This window comes from Microcebus murinus, chromosome 17 (genome assembly GCF_040939455.1).
Source record: "Microcebus murinus isolate Inina chromosome 17, M.murinus_Inina_mat1.0, whole genome shotgun sequence".
NCBI lineage: Eukaryota > Metazoa > Chordata > Mammalia > Primates > Cheirogaleidae > Microcebus > Microcebus murinus.
Genome location: NC_134120.1, coordinates 22,650,386 through 22,667,520, shown reverse-complemented (window position 1 = coordinate 22,667,520; position 17,135 = coordinate 22,650,386). Strand labels below are relative to the sequence as shown.

At 51.4% G+C, this 17,135-nt stretch overlaps 1 protein-coding gene across 2 annotated transcripts in view; it reads right to left on the bottom strand.

Moving 5' to 3' along the window:
* Window positions 1–17,135, bottom strand: part of MYO5B (myosin VB) — a 283,722-nt gene that overhangs the window by 48,920 nt on the left and 217,667 nt on the right. For both annotated transcript variants that reach the window (XM_020282335.2, XM_075993885.1), the window contains exons 18-22: window positions 13,869–13,980; window positions 11,656–11,867; window positions 9,522–9,678; window positions 7,903–8,142; window positions 452–685 (exon numbers count right to left, since the gene is read on the bottom strand). In XM_020282335.2, the coding sequence (XP_020137924.2) occupies window positions 452–685; window positions 7,903–8,142; window positions 9,522–9,678; window positions 11,656–11,867; window positions 13,869–13,980 (955 nt within the window). The remainder of the gene's footprint in view (window positions 1–451; window positions 686–7,902; window positions 8,143–9,521; window positions 9,679–11,655; window positions 11,868–13,868; window positions 13,981–17,135) is intronic.

The following is a 17,135-nucleotide window of genomic DNA, read 5'->3' as shown; positions in this document are numbered from 1 at the left end:
TCTGCAGCCGAACGCCGCATAGCACGACGTTTCAGCCTAGAGAGGGGTGCCCGGAAACTGCCCCCAACCCTGTAGGCAGCGTCAAGAGCAGCCATGGCCTCTGTCACGGTTCTCTTGCCCAGCAACATGCAGGCCACAGAGCCAGTGCGGGGACTAACCCCCGACCACAGAAAGCTACGCAAAGGTCAACGCTGTATGACCCTTTCCGAGGGTGGCAGAGTGCCCAGCTGACAGCAGAAACTCAGCCAACACCGTGAGGTGAACGGACACAACCTGTGTGGGCTCCCCGAAATCTCGCCACTGTCTGTCTGAACATAGACAGGTGCCGAGTCTGTGGGCACGAGCCCCGGGCAAAGCCCATGGCCATTTTCAGCTGGAAGAAGGGACAGTCTCTGCCGGGTGGCCCTGGTGGCCTGCCCACCAGCAGCGCCCGCCCTGGCCTCGAGCGTACCTTTCTCAGCTCGTCCCTCTCCCTGCCGTGGGCGTCCTCCAGGGCCTCGCGCTCCGAGCGGGCCCTCTGCAGCTCGCTGCGCAGGGTCTCCACCTCCTCCTGCAGCCTCGGGCCGGGGGCCCCGCCTTGGCTCTGCTGGTGGCGTGCCAGCTCCTTCTGCAGCCGCTCCACCTCCATGGTGTACGCGGAGGTGGCTGTGGAAAACTGCTCCGACAGCGTCTTGAACTCTTTGCTCTGTCGACGGCATCGGCGAACGGGGAGGGGGAGAAGGAGAGGGTTACTTTTTGCCAGGAAAAGGCACAAAGGCAATCAAAAAAGGAACTCCCAAGGTGGAATTAAATCTTGCAATCATTACATGCTCGAGCGCTTCCCTGGCATCTTCCTAACAAAACTCTCCTGTGAACCTAGGAGAAATGGAGTGAAACAGAAAATCGCAACACGGACATTAAAATAGTTCAAGGAGCGTGGCTGGTCGTGGTGGGTTGTCCTCATCCAGTTGGACGGATCCCACACCCGGTTTTTAAGTCACAGGAATGGAGCTGCCTTCCCAGATCCGCCGCCTTTGCTTTTCAGGTTTCCCTGCTTTTTACCACGGAGCCCTCCTGCCTGTGGACTCACTGGCACAAAAGCTGCAACCTAATCGCTGGCTGCGAGACAAAGGACCCCTTCAACATCCCCTCTTCCAAGGAGGCCCTCCACGGGGCGCTGGGATCGTTCTCGCCACCTGTCAGCCACGCTTACCCTGTAAGACCGTGACTCTGGAAACCAATGCCTGGCAGACCTTGTCTACACCACGCCCCTGCCCACAAGGCGTCCGACCCCCGACTCATGCAGGAAGCATTCCACCGGGTCCAGAGCCCCGAGAACCTCGTGCTGGTGGCAAGTGCTCATGTAAATTACTGGCAGAAACTGAGGCAGCAAGAGTTGAGAGAGCATCAGCTGAAAGTGGCCAGTGGGGGAAGTCGAGAGGAAGGAGGAGGGTCCTTCAAGCAATCAAGTAGGCAACAAACAGGCAATGATTATCCTCTGTTGCTGTGGTCCGCAGGAGCCCCAAGTAGAGCAGAGCTACTGGCTAACACACCCATAAGCAGGAATTATTCAATTCACTTGAGAAATTAAACTTCACTGAGAGCAGTGACAAGCAGCAAAAGAAAAGCTGCTGGACCCTTACATGCCATGCATGCTGTGGGACCTCTCATGTGACCCGTGTGTTGGTCCCAAGCAGTACATTTCCTGCATTGTTAAAGAATGAGATCCCCCCCACTCCGTGGGAAAATTCCCATTACAACCTGATACACACTCAGGCTTGGTCTTGCTGTCAGTCTTGCTCTAAAGACTCACAAATAAGAAATCCAATTAGGCACCATCCATTTAAAGCCCTAATAAGCATGTGTACTGCTCACTCCGACCTGGGTCTCCACTGGAGGCTGAAGGTCTTTGCACAGGGGAATGCGGCACAGAGAGGGAATGCATGCTCGACTAGCACCCTCTGCTTTCCTCTCTGCTCTGGGCTGGAAGCGAAGTTCAGCCTAGCCATCAACTTCAGGTGGCACGGCCTGCATCACATCACCAGGAGCAGGGGGAGGAGAGTGCTGAGGGGATCCTAGGTCCAGCTGGTTGGGGTATGGAGAGAGGCACATAATGGTGTCGGCGGGTGGGGACACAGGCACATCCTACCCTGCCATCAACAATATGGTACCTCAGGACCCCAGAGCAAAGTACGATGTGTCTAGGAGGCCCGGCTTTGCCGATCCTGACACCTGTCTGAGACCAGGCTCAGGGACGCTGGGCAGTGGAATGGCTGGAGCTGGACAGACCCAGCTTGGATCTCAGCTCTGCCTTTGCCCAGGGAGCACATGTGATCTAGTCATCCCACCTTTCCACGCCCTGGCATCCTCATGTGTAATATGGGGATAATAGTAACTCCTGCCTCACTGGGTGGTTAGGAAGATTTAGGGAGATAAAGTGCTTAGCTGGGTGCCTGGCACACAGGAAGTATCAATAAATGTCACTATCGTCATTGTTCAGAGTTCCCTAGGGAGTCCCCTCGATGGAAGTCTCTGCTGGCTGCCTGGGGTGTGGGGGGAGGTCCCCAGCAGCAGAACCTGGACAGCTGCTCACCTCCCCATCACGGGCATGCAAATGCAACCACTAAGGCACGTGACACTGTGCACTCTGTCCTGGCTGTATGACCTCAACCAGGAAGGCCCCAGGAGGACTCATCCTCACACCTGCGAGTGTCACGCACGGCTCTACAGCCCAGCCGGGCACAGGGCCTGGCACAGTGCACTCCCTCTCTCCCAGCCCCGCGATACCATCCCCAGGACACTACTGCCCCTGCAGCCCCCCAAGTGGGACAAGAAGGAGAGGTGAGAGACCGTGATGATATTGACAATCCTCACACTGTGTAGGCTTAAGCTAAGGTATGTGTATCTATTTAGCCAAAACATGTAAAAAGTAAAAAATGTAAAAGTTTTAAATAAAAAAGTTCATGGAATAAGAACACAAAGAAAATATTTTTGAGAACACAATAAGAACACAAAGAAAATACAGCTATACAATGTGCCTATGTTTTAAGTGTTATTATGTAAGAGTCAAAAAATTTAAAAAAATGTAAAAGTTTATAAAGTAGTTACAGTAAGCTAAGATGAATTTATTATTATTTTTTTTTGCCCAGAGAACATGACACTAGAATTTATTATTGAAGAACAAAATTTTTAATATATTTAGTGCAGCCTAAGTGTGCAGTGTTTATAAAGTCTGCAGTAGTGTGGAGTGATGTCCTATGTTCACATTCACTCACCACTCACTGGGCCTCACCCAGAGAAACCTCCAGGCCTGCAAGCTACATTCGTGGCAAGTTCCCTATACAGGTATGCAATTTTAAAAAAATATTTTATAACTTATCTTTTATTATACCTCGTCTATGTTTACATATGTTTAGAAACACAAATACCATCGTGTTACAAGTGCCTGCAGTATCCAGCCCAGTCACATGCTGTATAGGTGTGTAGCCTAGGAGCAACAGGCCATACCATATAGCCTGGGTGTGTAGCAGGCTTCACCATCTACCTTTGTGTAAGTACACTCTATGATGTTCGCACAATGATGAAACTGCCCAACAACCCATTTCTCAGAACATATTCCTGTTACGTGACACCTGACAACATATGAATGCTCTTGTGATCATAAAATATTAATCTGCCATATTTACTGAGTGCCTACTAAATGTACTGAATCAAGTTGATTTAAAAGGCTACTGACTGCAAAGATTTGTCATTTTTTTCAGATAAAAAAATAAGGACAACGTTACACACATAAGGGTCTAAGAAACTTGACTCCCATTACAAATAAATCGTAAGTTCAACCGGCTTAGTTATTCTACATGTGGGCTTAAATGCAGTCAGACTGGCAAAGCTGATAAATGGGCTACATTATCTTGGTTGAATAATGTCACACACAGGCCTACACCAGGGACATTGTAAGAAATGGTCCTGAGAACTGGCACTGGGTTTATTGCTGAAGGATATTGTGAAGGATGTAGCTCATTACATCAGAGCATGAAAGCCCACGGGGGAAACCTCAGCACCAGGGACAGCTCCGATGCTCCAAACTGCATACTTTGTTTCTCTTTCCAGAACTCTCAAACAACCCGGTTTCCTTCTTTCTGCTGTTTGCTTAGGATCTCTGCCTGTCTCTCTCTCTCTTTTTCATTGCAAGTATTCTTCTCTGTCCAGTGGAAACTCCGTCCACTACCCCATGCTGCTCTGACAAATACCTCAAGGCACCTTAGCCTGGGATGACCCTGACACATGCGAACCCTTTCCTTCCGGCTCAAGAACCTCATGTGAAAAACCCCAAAATAAAACAACAACAACCACAAAAACCCAAAACGATACAAAAAAAAAGAAAAGAAAAAGAACCTCGTGTGGCACGAGAACAGCTGCCTGAACTGTGAATCTAGGAATCGCAGGAACAAAACCGGTCACTCCTGAACAGCCAGCCCTACACGCTAAGAGGACGCACTGAAACACTCTCTCTGAAGAGCTGGTAACAGGGACTGTGCAGATGCTCCTCTCAACTCGTGGTCGCGTGCCCCGCTGTAAAATGCCAGCCAGTCCCACACGACACTCTCTGAGCATGAGCCCAAACCAACGGTGCGAGTTTCCCTTAGACTGAGGAGTTCTCCTCGCACGTTGTGACAGTTGCCCAGTGGGCAGAGATCTTGTAATTTTGTCAGAGGTGGCAGAACAGACCCTGAAACCAGCCTGCCAAGTTTCTATCTATCCTAGCCATGTCACTTACTGGCTGTGTGAACCTCGGGCAGGCTACTTAAAACCTTTCTGAGCCTTCATTTCCTCACCTTTAAAATAGGAATGATATGTATATTTTTGGAGACAGGGTCTCGCTCTGTTGTCCAGGATGGAGTGCAGTGGCGCAATCATATTTCACCGCAGCCTCAAACTCCTGGACTTCAGCGATCCTCCTGCCTCAGCCTCCTAAGCAGCTAGAGCTACATGTGAATGTCACCATGCCCAGCTAGTATTTTTTATAACATGGGAATATTAATATTTATCTCATAGGGCTGTGGTGAGGATTAAAGGAGTTAGCATGTGAGACTAGTGCCTGGCACACAGGCAATGTGGGGAGGGGTGTGAGAAGGCAAGATCTCGTACCCTCCCCCTGCTTCTCATCACACTCTGCATGCAGGGCACCCTGCCCGTGGTGGCCAACACCTGCCACCACTCACAGATGTTTGCCAAGCAGGAAGCTTAAGGCAAAAAGCTCTTTTTAAAAATAGTCCCTTTAAATCTGTTTCTCTTTGATGTTGGAGCACATGGATTGCGAAATACTAGATTTATTTTTATCCCAAGTCAACTTTAGGAATCAGCAGTGGAATGCAGGGCCCTATGGCTGGAAACTCAGGACGGGGGTGGCTGGCAGGTACACAGGGCTCCTGGCGGGGTGCAGCAGCCAAAGCTCGTGTCGTGTCCCTTTCACTGTACTCTGCTTGGAAGGGTAACTGGCGAAACCTGACTGTGCGATGTCTTTTCTGGCTGTTCATCGACAGCCGCAGTAACCACCACCATCTTGGCACACTTTGGGCTTGTGTTTTTCAAAGACCAGTGCCAGACAGCGACCTTTCCCTTTGCACTCCTGTCCCTCTGAGTAGGGGTGCTCCGTGCCTGACCTGGTGTGTCACTGCAGGCTGACCAGGGGCAGGTACCGAGTTCCCCTACTCTGCACCTGGGCTTTACATGTGGCTTCCCCATAAGCAGCCAAGCCCAGCAAGGCACTCGATGGAACTCACGCAGAATGAAAAAACACACACAAACCCAGGGTGACAGCCTCTTCTCAAAGAGCCTGGTCTTTTTCAAGAGCAGACAAGCAGGGACAGTCTACTGCTATCTGTGCACAGCTTTTGGTCTCCTGTTCCGGCGGGCTGGTCTAGGTGTAAAATGGTCTCATGTATTTTCTTGTCCTACTAGCGCCATGAGAAACTTTAAAAATGCCCAGTATAGAATAGGTACAATAAAGCCAAGTGACCTCCGAGGCCAGGCCTAGGGGCCCCATCTCGAATTCTCCTCCCCCCACACCATGCCCACTCATGTCCTTTCCCTCCTTCCTTTTCCCAGGAGGCACCTAAAACCCTTTGGGGCACTGCAGAAGCCTGGCCCTGTGGTCACCTTTACACCCTCCACGAGCAAAGTGACAGTGAGCCTCCTTCCAACTCTGGGAACCAGACCCAGCAATGATCGTGTGCAGGAAAGGGCAGACACTTCAGTAATGTTGGGGTTAATCCAGCATCACCCTCATTATGGCTGTGGGATCAGACAGACCTGGGGTGGAATCCTGGTTCTAGCACTTTCTATTTCTGTGGCCCTCACAAGATATCTGAATGTCCCTAATCTACAATTTTCTCAGCTATGCAATGACCTCACAAAGTCATGTGAGGATCAAATACGAGTGACCATAAAACACATAGCACAGGGCTTGGCACATGGCAGGTGCTCAGAAAATCATTAGGACAATCAATGCTGTTGTATAAACACCCTCCCTCGTAGCATGGCATGGAGCACATGCCAAAGTCATCTCGTCCACTGAGCCTAAAAGTACCTAGAACAATCGGGCACCAAAGGAGGATCGGCCACTTGGGTCACCAAAAAGTAGGTGTCCAGGTGTGTGCACCCCATGGAGAGCCTCACCTCTCCAAGCTGATGGAAGAAGCCAGGTGTCATTGTCCTGAATCTCTGTGCATCCTGCACAGTACACACTTGTCCGCCCCAGCAGGAGCTGAATCAAGGACTTCTCATTTGATTGGCTGACACGGGAAGGTGGCCAGGGTACAAAGACAGAGGGAACCGCTTAAACACAGTACAGCGGTTACTGTTTCCTGTGTCTCTTGCTGTATATCAGGTCCTTCATACATGTTAGATCATTTGCTCTTCTTCCAAATCTACCAATCCCATTCTACAGATAAGAAAACTGAGGCTCAGGGCAGCCAAGTCAGTCACTCAACTTTGAAGCAGCTGAGCTGAATCTGGGTGGAATTGTTCCTGATTCCACAGCACGTGATCTTTCCACAACACAACAGAGAGGCAGGACGACTAGTGGGGCAGAACACAGGCTCTGGAGCCAGGCGGCTGGGGTTCGAACCCGGGCCCCGCCACTGCCACCTGTGTGACTTTAGGAGGTCGTGTGCCCTCTCAGTTTCCTTATCTGTAAAATGACGGTAATATTTACCTTAGGGGAGCCGTTATGAGGATTAGACAAGCTCCTACAAAGTGCCAGCCCAGTGCCCTGGACCTGAGTCCTCCGTGAACACCAGCTACTGCTGTTGTCACACCACGCTGCCCCTGCAAGGGCCGGGAAGCAGAACTCTGGCCTAGCGTATCAGTTTCCCTATTGCTGCTACAACAAACTACAACCAAGTTAGTGGCTCGAAACGATGTACATGTGTTATTTTACAGTCTGGACGTCAGAGGTCTCTGAACAGGGCTGTGCTCCTTCTGGACGCTTGGAGGCTGCCCGCGTCTCCGGCTCTGGCCTGCACCACCGCCACCTCTGGCTGCCATTTCATCTCCCCTCTGGATCTGGCTCCCCAGCCTGCCTCTCACGAGGACCCGTGATTACGCTTAGTGTCCCCACCTGGATAATCCAGGCTAATCCTCCCACCTCGAGATCCTCAACTAGTCACATGTGCAAAGTCCCTTTTGCCATGTAAGGGGACATTTCACAGATCCCAGGGCTGAAGACGAGGACATTTCTGGGCACCGTGATTCTGCCCGCCAGTTGGTACCTGTTCTAGCTCAGTGTGGTGATACCCCGAGGACACCTGTGCTCTCTCTGGTCTTTGGCAGGTGCGGTCCCCTGAGGAAGCCATGGGTCTCTCTCCAACGTGCCCCTCGCCCAGCACCCCCAGTGCCTGGACAGGCCCTCCTGACACTGACCTGGTCGTCGATCTTCCGCTGCAGCTGGACCACCTTGTTCTCCATGCCCACGTTGAGGCGTTTCAGGTGCTCTGCCGAGCGGGCCTCGATCCTGAGGGCCTTCAGCTCCTGCCTGGCCTTGAGCCTCCGGAAGGCGCACTGGATAACGATGGCAGCGGCCCGCAGCTGCTGGAAACGCCTGCGTGCCAACCAGCCCCGCACGTGCTTCTGGATGACAGTGGCCTTGTGCTCCGTGAGGACCTGGTGGGGACAAGCACACCCCCCGCTGTGGGTTTGCACAAGGGAAGCTTACGTCTCTGTCCGCAGGAGGGGATGCACAGAGGTGACCCAGAGGGAACAAGACCCTGAGACAGAGCTTTGGTGCTGTGTTACAAACACATTTTAGCTTGGTTCTGCAGCCCACGTGCCCCTAGGCAATCAGCTGTCAAACTCGTGTTTTTGGCTTTGTTTTTCTTTTTGTTCTATTGGTTAGGGAGCCAGTGTCTAAAAATATCATAGCTGTAGGGGCGTAAGGACCATCCCAGTTGATCTCTCCCCATTTAACACACATGGATCCCACCCTGGGGATGGGTTGCTGGAAGGTGGCATGAGACCCTCCAGCGAGAGCCCGCAAGGGGTTAATGGCTTATAATTATTAACACAAACTTGGCAATGCACTTCCCTGGGTCCCCCCCCCCAATTTAAAAACCATCCAGGAGATGAAAGTATCAATGTTCTCACCCTAATATCTTGCAAAATAAATGTGGAATAAACACGCAAGCAAGCGTGCTGGGACAGTAAGTGTCACAGCAACAAGAGACAGAGCCGAGAGCCACATCCAGTGCCTGCTCTTCCCCTCGTGCTGCTCTGCTGGTGGCCTCCCAAATGTCACCTGCCCTTTCTACAGAGGCATCACACAGATGTCACCAACTTCTCAAGAATATCCACGGAACCTTCTCCCACGGGCTTGAGTTTCTCCACATCTGACATCAGAGCGTGCTTTACCCTGATGACATCTTTTGTTCGTTGTCAATTTAGTGCTTTACTTTTACGATTTGGAAAATCACACCTTCTCTGGTCACAGAAAACACATTTTAGACATTTAGACATTTCTTCCGATTCACCTTTCAAGTGAGCACCGTGCCTCAGTCGTGCTGATGTTACTTCACTGGACAAATGTGGCTTGACTCAGCGCTACCTAGCCGAGGACTTCAGCTTCACTGGGACACTGTGAAGAGCAATGGCCTGGCAGGGAGGAGGCTGGGGTCTCTCTCCTGCCCTCCCCTCGCTGGGCTGCAAGCCCCTCGCTGTCAAATGAGGGCTGGACCTGGTAATGCCCAATACCTCCTCCTGCTCTCATGTCTGAACGAGCCACGACGGGTCACTGGATCCTGCTGCCAGCTGACACGGACCCTTAGGCAGGTGATTCTGCTTCTCGAGCAACTTGGTGTCCAAGGGCTATGAGGATACACATCCGTCCTACCTCACGAGACCTTACAAAGGACTGGTGACAGCAGAGATGTGAACGTCCTTAGAAAAACGTTGGGAGTAACCCAATACATTCGTGCTGGCAACACCACATCTGCCGCTGCCCTAGTCTTGAATCTGCATTCTGCATGGCCCTCAGGGTGGCCACTCACCTGGCGGTACATCTTCCGCACGAACATGCCCCGAGTGAAGGCCTGGATGACCATGGCAGCCCCGCGGACCCTCCGGTAGGCCTGGCGGGCCCTCCACATGCGGTACTGCTTCTGGATCGTCGCGGCTGCCCTGGTCCTGCGCAGGTGCTCAGCCAGCCTGGGGAGCAAGGGACAGCGGGTGGCGTCAGGGGCACAGAGCACTGGCCACGCTGACCCAGAGGACCCCGAACCATTCACCAAAGCAAGCCTCTCCCTCCACGGCCCCACCCAGATACCCCCAGGCCAGGCCAAGCCAATGCTCACTGCCCTTAAGGTAGTAAAGGCCTTAGGCATTTTTTTATCCTCAGGCTCAAAACAGCAACGTTAGCATTTTTCTTGTGGCCTAAAAGGTCTCCTCACAAGCCTCAAACTCAGCCTGAGCCTGACCTCTTCCGCGACCTGCAGCGTGGCGGGGAGTCCTCCACTCCACAAGCTCACCAGCAGCACACGACACCCCACCGTCTGCCCCTCTCCACCTCACCAAGCTTGGAGATCCTGGGGTGTGTCTCCCCCCTCCTGTACACCCCCCAACTAGTACAGGGTGTGGCATAGCAAGTGATGGGTTAAGTATCTGTGAGTGACTAAAACTATCTCAGGCCCACACTGATCCCTGTTTTCTCATCTTCCAGCCCTTTCTGCCCAGGATACATGGAATCTAGACAGCTCCTGGATCCGTCCTTTCTGCATTCCCCACGAGCCTCCCAAATAAGACAGAGAGCCAGTTTGACACTTTCTACCCTTTCTTAGGTGTCTTGTTGGCTGCCATAGCCAACGCTCAGTTGCTATGGCTCATAGCAAGCGCTTAGTTACAGACTTAGAGAGTGAAATGCTGGAAAGCACCTTAGAAATCATTAAGTGCAGCCCCAGAGGGGCAGGTGACCCACTCAGCCCGTACACTAGCTGCCTGCTGAAACGTGCCCACTTCCCAAGCCTGGCTCTCTGTCCGTCCTGCTTCATGGATGTGCCCTGCACATCCTCTAGAATGTGAACTCCCTGTAGGGAGAGTTTCTGTTTCATCTCTGTTTCACATCCTCATCATCAAGGTGCCCAAGACAGGGTCCTATGCACAAGGACACTAGATCTGACTAGTTGGCCCAGATGGTCGGGGTCACTTAGCATTGCCACTTCTGACGATCTTATTTCTACAGATTCTGCTCCAGAGCTCAACAGTTGGGAGGGAATGAATGGCACTCGTTGCCTCTGGTTACGCCTGGATAGGCAGCTCATGGTAAGGACACGAGGGCACACGCAGGAGCTGCCTTCAACCTTTAACCTGTTCTACGCTAGGAACGCAGGGGCTCTCTTGGCGTTTTGTTTCTTGAGCAGCCACTAATCAAATTCTGGCTTCCAATAGCAAGACTTCGTGGCAGTTAATGTCACTTTTCCAAGGAAATTCCTATTTAGAGAGAGAACTGGTCTTGAGTCAGGGCCAGGTCCAAAGTCTGACGACTGCTGGAAGGTCTGAGGGTACAGTCTGATTGAGGCTGTGTCCTTGGTGTCTGTCTCAGCAGACATTCCCCCCTCCCCCCCCCAGCCCGGCGATGTGGGTCAGGAGGGAACATCGCAGTCGTTTCTTCTGCTCGGTGTCGGGCAGGGGCAGGAGAGCCTGGCTGGCAACCCGGCTCCACCCGAGGTGGCCGTTCCTGGTTAGATTAAGTCACATTCTCCCTGTACGAGCTCAGCACAATGTCTCATAAAAGGGGCCGCCCAGGACCTTTCCAGCCCTAATTACCAAATGCCAAGGGATTCTGAAGTCTGTGGTACAAATAATGAGGCTAAGCATAAGATAGCTGTGAAATAAAGGCTGAATTTGCCTCCTTTCCTAAAATAAGTTAAGTTTTTACTTTGGGGTTTAGGCAAAAGGAAAGTGGTTGATTGGCAGCAAGAGCAGATGGTTCTAGGTTAGTGCCAGGGGGATGGGGGCAGACTGGGTGAGCCAGGAGACCTGGGTGAGAAGGGCATTAGAGGGACAGGGACAGGCCCAGCTGTTGGGAGAAAACCAAAATGCAGACAAGGCCCGACAGGAACCACGCCCAGCACAAAGGATGAGAGACTAACTAGCTCAGAGAGGCCCAGAACCGCCCACATGGCTCACCTGCGGGCCAGGTATCCTCGCCAGTACCTCTGCAGGGTCAGCGTGGCCCGCTTCAGCCTGTGATACTTCACCCTCTGCAGCCAGCCCCGGACGGTTTTCTGGATCATGATGGTGGCTGCGCGGAACTTGTCAGCCCGCAGCTTCTCCAGGTACGCCACCTGGCCCGCCCGGAAGAAGATCTTGGTGCGGCCAAACTGGAACTTGTCGGGATCCTTTAGAAGGCAGGGAGGGAAGCTGGTTGGTTGGTCATCGGCGAGAGCAAGGTAACGTGGCCCACACCACCTGGTCCTTCCGACACGGAATCTAAAACAAGCGGCCCCTTCCTCTGCACACGTGCACGGACTCTCAGCATTTGTTTAGCAGACACCGAGGCCCTACTGTGGGACAGGCACTGGCCAGGTGTCCAGGACACGGCAGTGACAAGATGCCTGCCCTCAAGGAACCCACATCATGGTGAGGGCAGACCAACAAGCAACAGAGATACTACTCTATGTTCTCAGATAATGGTGAAGGGATTATGGGGAAAAAAACAAACTGAGGGATGGGGGCAGGAAAAGATGTTTAAAAAGGATGACCAAGGAAAGCCACTCTTTGGAGCTGATACTTGAGCAAAAGATCTGAACAAAGTGAAGGAGGCAGGCACGAGTGAGGAGGAAGGTGGGGCATTGCAGGAGAAGAGCAAAGCAGATGCAAATGTCCTGTGGTAGCAACAGGCTGGGGTGTTTGAGGATCAGGAGAGCCAGGAGGAACCAATCACCTTGTGGGCCACTGTACAAAATTGGGATGGGAGCCACAGGGCGGGAGGTTCAGCAAGGGAAAGACCTGACCTGCTAAACATTTTAAAAAGATTATCCTCAAATGGCCACAGCATTGTATGTGTAGTCACAGGGTACAAATGACCCCCAAATACCGCTACGAGACCGTTTGAGACCTGTAATTATTGTCTTAATTACATTAATTAGGTTAAGATTAAGATTAGCTGCCCTTCCTTGCACTCACCCCCGTGGATGAGGAAGGAGGACCCTGCAGGGGGCCTGTGAACCCACCCAGGACAGACATTGGTGGAAATGACCCACAGTACCCGAGCGCTCTTTGTAAATAAATTGCCATCTCATTTTGTTCACTGGCATGAAGAGCGTAATGAGAAAAGAAGAAACAAGCCAAGGTCTACCGTGTTTCCCCAAAAATAAGACAGGGTCTCCTATTTATTTTTCCTCAAAAGACACCCTAGGGCTTATTTTCAGGGGATGTGTTTTTTTTTAAAGTATGGTACAACAATCTACATTTATTCAAATATAGTTGTCTTCTTCTGGAACATCATCATAACTCTCCAAACCCTGAATTCCATCCTGAATTTCTTGTGACTATTTCCTTTAGAACCATTGGCCCCACTCTCTCATGTGGAGCAATAGAGCTCTCATGGGGCAGATGAGAAGGGCTGCTTGTCTTCTTTACTGCTCGGTGACAAATTGCATGGGTTGTGCAGATGCGCTGCGTAGCCACGCCCATCACTAGGGCTTATTTTTAGGGTAGGGCTTCTATTGCGCAAATGCTTAGAAATCCTGCTAAGGCTTATTTTATGGGTAGGTCTTATTTTCAGGGAAACACAGTACGGGAAACACACAAATACATTTCTTGTTGGCAAATGGCTCTGAAACAACACTGAATCACCGCCCTTTGTGGGTCAAGCCCCACACGGTTAATAGGAATCAGGTTCCATGCACAGAGCTTTGCCCCTCATAAAAGCTCCCCCCTCTTTCCCAAATAGCTCTGCTTTGGACATTCTATAGTCACAACTGTCGGGTGTGATTTTCAAGTTATTTCAATTAAAACGCACAGTCTTATTTAAGACAAGTATCTGGGGAGAGCGCGGCTGCTGACACAACGGGGGGGTCAGACCTAAGCAGCACGGCTCTCGTCCCCTCCCACACAGGGAGGGGGACCAGGAGCAGCCTCACCGTGAACCCCCCTGAACTGCACAAATAACCCCATTGTCTATGTGTGCTGGGAAGTGAAAAAGACCAGGAAGTACACTAGGTAGGTGAAAGGACTTTTCTTTTCCAGCCACAGATGCAGGAAAATAGACGAACATCTCAGAAACAGTTTCACTAAGAAGGATCAGGACCAAAAAGCACAGTCAACAACCCCGATCCCTCCCGATTCTCAGGGCCTTCGGGCCAAGCCCCTCCCCGAGCTCGGGCCGGCCAGCTCACCTTGATCAGCTTCTCTAGGACGGACTTGCAGATGGCCTTTTTGTCCGAGTTGGCCAGCTCTTTCTTCTTAATCAGCACCCGATACCGGTTGAAGAAGTCATGGTAGGCCCACCTGGAAGGAAAGCAAGGTTGTGTGACACAGGTGACACGTCTTGCCTCCCGGCCCCCCGGGGGCCATGGGTGACCTCAGATGCCTGGTGCCCTGATACCGTGGCACAAAGTTGTTCTCAGAGCAGCAAAAAACAGTCCCAGAAGTTTTGTCCTCCCAGATGCCCTCCAAGGACTGCACAGGGTAGGGTTTCTGCCCCGGCAAGTGGAGCCCGCTCCTCTGCAGCTGAAGCGGGTGCCCTCCCTGGAGTGCAGCTTTGTTTCTAAATGTTGGGTTTCCTCCTATAGAACAGTGCTCATTGCAAACATTTTTAAATGCAGAAAAATATACATTAGCAAATCACAAACAACCATACCCTAAACCTCTAGAGAGCACTGTTCATATTTTAATATAGTTTAGAAGGAACCATTTTTCTTTCCAAAGTAGATTTTGCTTTTTTTTTTTTCCTGATGCTTGGAGCAATACGGGCCCACTGCAATTCACATAACCGAAGAGCACTTATAACCCCACCATCTCTGTGCGCAAGTGCCGTGTTGGTGTTTTGGAGGGTAACCTGCAAGAGGGCTTTTAACTTTTCCTTTGGCCTCTGAGAGGACATCCGCTGAAACAAATGCAGTCTCTTCACTGAGCAGATTCACCGTTTCCTAGGCAGGGCCTGCCCCTTCGCATGAAAGCTGCCTTATTTCATATGAGCCTGATTTTTATCTCAAACTCTAGATATTCACGACGTCATGTAGTCACATGAGATTCAGCATAATCCCTGCTGTACAGAGACTGTGCATTTTCAATCCACATCCCTCTGAAGGTCAATCCAGCCCAACCGACTCTTCCCGTGTCCTTGAAGCCGAGGTGCACAACCAGCCCCAGCTCTCATCTCTAGAAGGCATCGGGAGGTGCTGCCTGGCCCTGCCTTCAGGGCCGCGCCGTGTGCGCCGCTCATGTGCTCGTCACTTACGCACTGCGTTGAGACTGCGTCTCCTACTTCCCATCACTGTGGTCATGCTGAGGGACTGTCCAACCACTCAGATCAACTCATTCATTCTTAGGTTGTACCCCTTTCTCCTGGAGCATATTTGCTTTCTCAAGGGGGTCCATTAGAAAGTTTATCCAAAGAGACAAGTGCTGAGGAGTGTCAGGTCCCACTGGCGGGCAGGGGGACATACCGCTTGGGAGGCAGGTGAGCTCCCAACTTCGTGGTCTCGGGGTCCTGAGAGCCCCTTTCCCACCCACCTCCCCCAGGGTGAGAAGGAACACGGACACCGAGCTCCCTGCCTGTCCCCCTCCCTTCCTCACACGCTCCTTTGTAAACACTTTTCTCAGTCTGGTGGAAGACTTTAGACATAGCTATGGGTCTCAGAGAGAAGAGGTGACTATAATAAAAATCAATGAAATGACATTTTTCATTCCTTTTTCTCTATGTAAAACAGTTGATTAGTGGTTGCTCCTTATCTTTTCAAAAATACGTTTTGAGATATAAATCATGTATCATAAAATGTACCCCTTTAGAGTGTACAATTCAATAGTTTTCAGTATATTACCGAAGTTATGCAACCATCTGCTATACTGGATTCTAGAACATTTTCCTCATCCCGAAAGGAAACCCCACACCCTCTCCCCTCTCCTCACAGAAGCAAAGTGGCTGCCAGGAGGGTCTATGTCCCATTCCCTTTTAACTGGCCCTGTCACATGTGTGATGGCCCAGGGGATCAAGAACCTGTGCCCTGCTCAACAAACCCACGGTCCTCGTGGATTCCCATCGGAAGGAGGGCGGAGGGCACTGAGAGCCCCCAAAGCCTCTGTTTTATGGCCTGCCCTTCTCTCACAGAGAAAGAAACTGCTTCCTGCCCGCTTCCCCAGCTGTGGAGGGGCCGTAAACCAAATCCACCCAATCGCCGGTCGTCTCTAACAGGAGGCTTAAAAAAATCAAAACATTTCAGGTTATTTGCCCAGCTAAATGCTGCTTTAATTATTTTAATCACGTACAGTAAGTAAGTGTCAAGGAAACTCCTAAGGCCCTGACCGGTACCCCAATGACTTAACTCTGGAAGCCGGGGGAGCAGAGCGCCAAGGCCGACAAGCTGCAGGTCACACGCCCATTGTGTGTTTCGTACATGCAAACGCTACTCAGTTTTCCCCAGGATCTTTCTGTCCCGGCCTCAGGTTTTAAATACAGACCATTGTCTCTACTGATGCTTCCACGTAGGGTAAAGAGGGTTTGGGTGACAAAGGGCTTTTTAAAGCCCAAGTCACCTTCTTTCCTGCACCCACCGTCAGTATTTGACTCTCCCACCTGCTGACCTGCAGGTCAGGTGTGGGCTCCCCTTCTAAAGCTGCCCAGCACTTTCCGTGCGACTTTCTGCAGGCACTTCCCACGTTCTGCACTGCAGTTATTTGTGTACTAATTTTATTTCTCTGAGTTTGCAATTTCACCGGGGAAATAATTAAAGCAGCATTTAGCTAGGCTAAAAGCCTTAAATGCTTCTAATTTCAAAATCTCTTACTGCTGACAGATCCGTAGCTCAAGGAAATTGTAAGAGCAGGGAGACGTAGCGGCAAAGACATCAAGGCCAGTACAGGACGAGCCCAGAGAACAGAAGGGTGGAAGCCCGGCTCTGATGTCAGCCAGCAGCATGACCAGGGCTGGCCCCCGCCTGCGAGTCACCCTCCCCTACCTGGAGGGTGCAGAGAGCGTCACCCGCCTCACAAAAGTGCTCACGGGGCTTTAGTAGCCAGCGAGTTCCCAGCGTGGGGTGTCTGGAAAGCCACAAAGTTTCTGAAGATCTAAGTTCTCTCCTGCTCGAGCCACTACGTCTCCTTTTCCTACAAATGTGTTCTTAACACACACCTGAGCCAACACCTGAGCCGAGGCGATGATACGCAGCGAGGCTGAGGGGAGGATGACTCGGTTCCCTCGGGAAGGCACCTCCCCCGCCGTTCAGAAGCACTGCCGTCACTGTGGGGCCACGAGGGGCTCAGGCGGGGTCTTCCCCTCAGGAAGGACCAAGAGGGGCACACAGCCCCTCTGGGGTCTGGCATGAGGCCTGTAAAGGGATCGTTTGCCAAAGGACGCAGAACTGATGTGGATTCATTCCCTTTTCCCGCTTGTGGGATAAAACCCTCTTAGAGATAAAAAAAAAAAAAAAAAAAAAAGAGAAAGA